General features: G+C 40.5%; 1 protein-coding gene across 1 annotated transcript in view; it reads left to right on the top strand.

Moving 5' to 3' along the window:
• bsdc1 (BSD domain containing 1) overlaps positions 1–5,867 on the top strand; it is a 9,838-nt gene extending 3,971 nt beyond the window's left edge. Inside the window, exons 6-11 of the mRNA XM_050061899.1 lie at positions 1,311–1,426; positions 1,635–1,703; positions 2,381–2,465; positions 3,436–3,927; positions 4,110–4,213; positions 4,303–5,867. Coding sequence (XP_049917856.1) covers positions 1,311–1,426; positions 1,635–1,703; positions 2,381–2,465; positions 3,436–3,927; positions 4,110–4,213; positions 4,303–4,332 — 896 coding nt within the window. The 3' untranslated portion in view covers positions 4,333–5,867. The remainder of the gene's footprint in view (positions 1–1,310; positions 1,427–1,634; positions 1,704–2,380; positions 2,466–3,435; positions 3,928–4,109; positions 4,214–4,302) is intronic.
• The last annotated feature ends 1,739 nt before the right edge of the window (positions 5,868–7,606 follow it).

Genomic DNA, 7,606 nt, shown 5'->3' with positions numbered 1-7,606 from the left:
CTCCACAGCGTTGTAAAAGACTCATTGCAAGTTATCGCAAACGCTTGATTGCAGTAGTTGCTGCTAAGGGTGGCCCAACCAGTTATTAGGTTTAGGGGGCAAACACTTTTTCACACAGGGCCATGTAGCTTTGGATTTTTTTCTTCCTCATTAATAAAACCCTTCATTTAAAAACTGCATTTTGTGTTTACTTGTTATCTTTGACTAATGTTTAAATTGAGGTTTGCAAATTAAGCCTTGAATGTCTTATGACACAAACAAACAAACAAAAAACCCTCGCCAGATTATATGAGCGTCCTTTTAAAACAGGCGTGTGCCTCCCTTTGTGTGCAGCAAGTTAGAGAGCAAACAGTTTTTTTTACCACAGTGAAAATGTTTTTGAAAGGCTAAATGCCAACAAATGTGTATTGAAGCAATATATTTTGTTGGATGAAATGTGAATTTCAGAAATTATTACATCAATTTTTTCAATAAGTTCTAAGGAATCTAATTCTACACGTTGTTTAATACTATTAATATTGATATAGCCTCATCTTTATCCGCAACTGTGCAAAAAACACCAGGTTTAAATAGAATTAATAGACATGCAAAAAAAAAGCTGTGCGGCATTTGAATGCTGACTTAGAATTTGAATGTCAGTGTAATGAATGAAGCTTTGAACTATTTGGTACAGCCCCAGTTTGAAGTAAGACATTCTCTAATTTGTCATTTTTTCTGAATGTGTGCAGTTGTTCACAGTGTATACTATGCTAGTTCCTAAGAGTACATACTGTCTGTACTTCACATCTGTGCTAGTACTTCCTTTTGCTGCTGTGACACACGAGTATGCCCATATTGGATCATAAACGCTATATTCTCTGCGAAGATAATGGAGGTCTTTGTGCTGATCACATACAGGTGCTCTTTGGATTCTTAACATGTACTGTGCTTATTCTTTTGAAGGGCTCTGTGCATTGATTGAATATAGTCTCAAAAAATGTTTTTAAATGCAAGTCTCCTTCAAAAATAATCACAATAATTATGATTTTGTTATCTGCCTTTTAAAAGCTGCTCTGAAAATTTAAATGCATTTTTGATAACCGTTCTTAAAGCATTACTAGGATTTGAATGGTAATGAGAAGTGGGACTGTTGGTCACTGCTGAATTATTAGTTTGCTGGATTTGTGTGGTGACCCACAGTTTAATTCAAAATATAATAATCATAAAGTGGGCTACTTGTAAGATGGACGGGATAATGCGTACTTTCTATTTGCAGATGCTCTTTGATGTCTTTTGAGTGTATTTTAAATTGAAGTTGTCATTTTTTCCAGGTCCCCCAGAGCAGTTTGACAACTGGCTGTCCAGCTTCAGTTTGGAAGACAAGAAAGGAGAAATCTCAGAGCTTTTGGTTAACAGTCCATCTATACGAGCCCTTTACACCAAAATGGTACGTACTGATGCTTTTATCAACACTTTTTGTGATGGAGCACAACCTCCAATTTTGTTTCAAATTAATGCATTACATTAGATTCATTTGGCAGATGCTTTTATCCAAAGCAACCTAGAATTAGTGCTTTCAAAAGAACACAATGTTATCAGGCATTGGAAGTGCAATAAGCAAGATAAGGACAGTTTTGTTTTGTTTTTATTCACAGGTGCCAGCAGCTGTAGCTCATTCAGAATTCTGGCAGAGGTATTTTTACAGAGTCTTCCAGTTGGACCAGGTAATGATGCTGTTTTATACAGTTAATTCTAAGCTGCAGACTCTCCTCAAGATGTCTCTCCCTTCAGCTCAATTCCTTGTCTTGGGTGCCACCTGCTGGCTGAAAAATGCTGCCAGTGACTCCATCTGCGTACTGATTGGGATTTGGTCTTTAAACATGTTTAAATTTTAATACTATAGACACAGCATTTACAATGTTGTTAGACAATGTATATTATAGTACAATTTTATAGACAGCATATCTTATATATACATAACACCAGAAAAATAGTAACTCCAGAAAAAGCTAATGCAATGTAGTACAACAGCCCCTCAATCAGTCCTATCTCTGAAGCTGCTTTTTAACACTGTTTTAAAGGATTCTTTATTCAACTTTGAGGTAGATTCAACATTGAGGCTGAAGTCTGGCAGTGCTGTGTTGCGTTAATGAAACTGTGATTCCATTTTATATGAAAACACTGCAACCAGGCCTTCACAAGGAGGACTAAACCTCATCTTTCTGTAGTCAACAACTTAAAGGTGGCACAAAATTGTAGCTGCCTTTCACATGTTTAATGCAAGAAAAACTATTGTAACACATTCAGTATATTATGAAGGTCACTACAAAAAATTGACAATACATGCTGAATTTCTTACTTTATTTCAAATATAAAAAATTCATGTGATTGTGTGTTCTAGGAGGAGGCGAGGAGAGTGGCGTTGAAGCAGAGGGCAGAGCAGACTACACACACAGAGACCCTGGGCTGGGAGGAGGAGGAGGAGGGTATGATATCTTCAGTTTTACACTGATTAACTCTGAAACCTGTCAGATGTCAGAGATTTGGTCCAAAGTATACTGGAGCACACAGTAGGGTTGGATACAGAATTTGATACTTTAAAGGGTGCCGACCAAAGCGCGTCATGTACAGATTCACGTTTAATCCCTCGGTACAACTTCAGACATGAGGTGGAAGCGCTTTGAAGCTGGGAAGCTGGCCACAGAGTTCTGCAGCAGTACCGTTGGCCACTCTGTGGGCCACTTCCTCAGCTTCCCAAAAGTATCGCTGCAGCAGTGATATGCTGCAGTAGTTTGTTCCTGGTCTATTTTCTTTTCAATGTTATTGTAGTAATAGCAAAGTATCACTGCTAGATGATCACACACACACACACACACACACACACACACACACACACACACACACACACAAAAGATCAGCTCTCTGTGCGATTAGAAAAAAATCAGAGGAGCAGAATTGCTTTTTAGTCTACTACATCACCCCCACAGCTTGCGTTTTTGTTATTACAGAGAAAGTAAAGGACCAAAGAAAGGAACTCTTGGACACTGTTACCAAATTTGAGGTCTTGGAATTGGTACCAGTAAAAGGTTCAAAAGGAATGGTACCCAACCCTAGCACACGGACTTAAGGGAATAAACTTTATTAGACACTAATGTTTCAACGCTGGGTGCGTCTTCATCAGAGACTGAGCCAGGTGCATCTCTGGTGAAGACACACCTGGCATTAAAACTTTAGTCCTCTAGTAAAGATTGTCGTCTCAAGTCTGTGTGATCCAGAATACTTAAGTTTGGACCAAATCTCTGAAGTCTCTCAGACACAAGCTTGCCTGACTCTGAGAGCACCAGACAAGCCTGCAATTCCTTGTGAGTCTGTTGAAGCATGTTACACCTCATCCTTCATCTTTGAAGCCTGAAGTCAATTAAACTGCTTCTTTGGTGTTTATGCTGTTCCTGTCAGATGACTTCCTTGGCGCCACATCATCATCTCAACTCAACTTCACACCCCCGTTGGAAAACAGCTCAACCCAGCTGCCCACAACCTCGACAGCTCCCACAGGAACGACTCTGCTGAGCCCCGTCCTGTCTCCCAGCGAAGAGCGCGACAACACGCTCTCAGTCAGCAGCGACAGCGTCAGCCTGCCAACGCAGGTGGAAGTGCGGCCAGAGCCTGTTGCCACAGAGTTGGCCAAGAAACTGACGGAAGCTAGCTTGGAAGATGTTGCGGACAAGACACGAGAAGAGCAAAAGCCTGGAAAGAGTGACTTACCTCTTGAGGCTCAAGTGGAAGCTGTAACCCAGCCAGAGGTCACTGTCGACGGGGCGTCAGCACGGGCTTCTGCCCCCACCTCTAAACCAGAAGCAGTAAAAGAGGAGGGGCCGCAGGACCTGAGAGTGTTCGAGCTTAACTCTGACAGCGGCAAATCTACGCCCTCTAACAATGGCAAGAAAGGTAGGATGACCTGAGGATATTTTTCATTTGGCAGTGAGGTTCGTACTGTTCCAGTTTGGGAAGTATAAATCTAAACAGGATTAAGTTCAGTGATGTGGTTATGAGTTTTCCACTAAATAGGCTTAGAAGAAGCAGCAAAGTCAATGTCATAGAAAGCTCCAAATTTTTCTTTCGGTCTCCAGGGTCCAGCACCGATGTGAGTGAGGACTGGGAGAAAGACTTTGACCTGGACATGACTGAAGAAGAAGTACAAATGGCACTCTCTAAAATAGAAGCTTCTGGAGAGGTTAGTGTTGTGACTTTCACCAGAATGTTAAATTAGAATATTAAAAATAGTTTTACTCACCCTCTTTCCTTTTCTTTTTTCATGACCAGTTGGACGAAGACTGGGAGAACTGGGACTGAGAGCCACTTCAACACGAACTCTGTCCCGCCATTAAAGCTAGTTCTCGGCAGACGAACCATGCTTAATGTGTTTTAACTCTTTGTCCACACTGTCACCATGTCATGATTGTCAGTAGGGGATTTTCCAGCGGGTTTGGACCATATTGGTAAACCCGTTGAAAAGAGCAACGGGAAGACCAAGGCAATAAGAATTACACTGCTCCGTCAGCTGTCAGTTTAGTGCAGATAGGCCGTTAGCGAGGGTAACGACTCAGGTCTTGGCTTTTTCTTGGAGTAACTTCTGACTTAGAGAGCATATGACACTAGTCGCTACCTTTTAAATTCTTAAGGACATGCAGTGACAAGTCAGAATGTGAACGGTATCACCGCAGCAGGGGAGGAGCTGTTTCCCCTTTTTCTTTATGCCATTAAATACATCACGTATGTTGCGAGTGCATTGCAAGTTGGGCAATGACTTAACTGCAGGCTGCAAAATAGCCATAAACTATAATGCTGCTTGTCACCTTTCTAAGATGAAATACATTGCAAGTGATTTTTGAGTGACGATGATTGGTTGATTTAATTCTACCTGTGCCCCGTTCTTTCTTTCTCATCTTTATTATGCAAGTGGATCTTAAAATGGAAACAAAAAATATGTTGGCCTTCATTCATGGAGCACTTTTCATTTTGGATTCACTCCCAACTCTAGATATATGGCCTTGGAAAACACACGGTAGTGTGATAATGTTATCCAAATGTTTTTGTTACGAGTCAGTCATCTTAAACACAACCAGCTCATGTGTCACTCTTAGTTCTTACCCCTCTCTTTGTCATATGTGATTCATTTGAAATATGAGCGTGTTGCAGGCTACATGTAACTCTGTCACTTCTAAATATTTCACTTCTATGAGTTTGTCTTCTTTGGGTTGAGGGAATTCATTTGTCATGACTCGTTAAGAGAGAGCTTGTATCAATTCAAACTGGTCCCGGTGTCATGATACTGGATTCTTTGGCCTGAAATCGAAGTTCTTGTGTTCACTTGTATAGAAAAATAGGACAAATTGGTGAAGATTAAAGTTTCTCTGTCGGCCCATGTTTGGAACAAAATGGCTCAGCAGGCAGTGTGCCAAGTAGACCAAGGAGCAACGTGAGCGCGCTCCATGCTTGTCTGATTTCCTTTTCCATCATCTGTAATGTAACTGAGAAAAATAATCCTAGAGATGTAATATTTATACTAAAATAAATGCTTAATTATTGTATAATGTGCTTTGGATTGCATGTCTGTGCAATAAACATGCAAAACATTGTGCAGATGGTTACTGTTGAGTTGTATGTTTTTTGGTAAAACACATTGGCTGTTCTTCAGGTTTTTGTGTTCAGACGACGTGTTGCATGTCTATAATTCTCGGCTGTGTATTCCCTTCAGATTCATACTTGGAACTAATCAAAGCTGTTCTGCACACATCTGTTTTCAAAGCTGTCATTTTCTTTTTTATTAAGTATGTCACTATATTTTTCAAATGATCATGGTCATTAAAGGATTCATGGCTAATGGGCTTAGTGTCCTGTACTTTAATGAAGTATGGTTTGCTACTAAAGAAGAAATACCAGACAGATCTGTTTAAACCAGAGTGGGATAGCAAAGTGTTAAAAAAGTTAAAGCAATGCACTGAAAATCAGCACTCCTACCAAAACCATTTGCTGCAACACATGATCAGCAGCTATGTTTTTAAGCTACTGTGCAGAAATAATAGGACTGTTAAACTTAAAATAAGTGGAAACTCATTTTAAAAACTTAAACGCTCCAAAGGATTTCTCAAAGACAGGTTTGGTCCAAACTAAAAGAGCCACATGTACAGTAACTCTGGAGACAGAGTTGATTGTTGAATCTCATTCTCAGGTCCAACATGTGGGCTTGTTTGTTCAGTTGAACTGCTAACCCTAAGGTCATTGGTATATGATGACCTGAGAATGAGACTAAATCAAATATCTTCTCCAGAGTTGCATACTGCACCTTTAAGGGCCACTGAGTACCTCAGAGAACCACTGAGATGGTACACCTTTTAAGTTTTTCCTCTAAGTATCTTCTATTTCTGGAACTACAGAGGAGTTTTATTGTCATCTGTGCAGCCATACAGAATTATGTAGCTGTCTGTAGATGGGGACTTTGCAGAGGAACAGAGTCAGTTCTATAAACCAAATAGTCACTAATATGGAGAATTTAATTTACCTTAGTTTTAGAATTTAATGGGAATCAACTGGATAGGATACAGGGGAGTCGTCCCACTCAGTATATAGAACGTGTATCCCCCCCCCTCCAATAAAAGCATGAAAGTAGCAATTATTTTGACAGATTTAAAGACGTTTACACTATAAATTTATGCAGAAAAGACGAGTGCAGAAAGATAAGTGCTTGATACTATTTTTTTCCTGGCAGAGGACCCAAAACCCCCCTGTTTCATATGTGTCCCCCCACTGCTGAAACAAAACCTACGGCCTTGATTTACAATACTGTATGAACCTGCTCTTTGGAGAAACAGTGTGGGAGGACATTTCTGGTTTGTCTGACTCTATATATGAGTGAAATATTCAAACAAGATTACCATCGTTTTATACACATTCAAAGCAAATATCTTTGGAAACTTTGGGACCTCTGTTAGAAATCAAAATAAAGTTCTATGGGTTTGAAGAATGTTTGGCAACACAGCATGTGTTGGTAATGAATGGCCCACTGCGGAGTCAGTGAGATTTAAATTTCAAATGTGAATGTGTGCAAGATTTTGAATGTGCATGTGAAAAAAAATCTAAAAATTGCCTGCAGTATACAACATAAGTCACCTGATGGCGCTGTTGCTCCATTTTGCCTGCCCTGATCACAACCTGCCACTCCTTTTCTTTCAGCTGCAGCATCCATCTCGCAGACATGGATTGGCCACATGTTCTGACATACCATTGTTCATCATCAGTTGCATTACTGACACAATTTCTGTGTCTTTCTTTAATTTTCGCACAGAATCTCTGCTAACATGCTCTCACTGGATGCCTCAGGAGCAGCAGCAGGCAGTCAATGAAATGTTTATTTGGTCTGTGTGGTGGCATCAGCTGGGCTAATGTAGGTCACAGTGGAGGGACACCTGTGCAGCGTGCTTGCTCTGCAACATGGATGCTGCCGCCTGTAAAGATGGCTACTGTCTGTGTCTGTCTGGTTTTAGGTACCCACACAATACTGTGTGTGTGTGGTGGGTGTGGTCGTTGGGGGGCTTGATGAGTGACTGGATGATGAAACAGACAAGGG

The sequence above is a fragment of the Epinephelus moara genome, chromosome 14, assembly GCF_006386435.1.
Source record: "Epinephelus moara isolate mb chromosome 14, YSFRI_EMoa_1.0, whole genome shotgun sequence".
Lineage (NCBI taxonomy): Eukaryota > Metazoa > Chordata > Actinopteri > Perciformes > Serranidae > Epinephelus > Epinephelus moara.
This window is presented reverse-complemented; position numbering and strand designations above follow the sequence as displayed.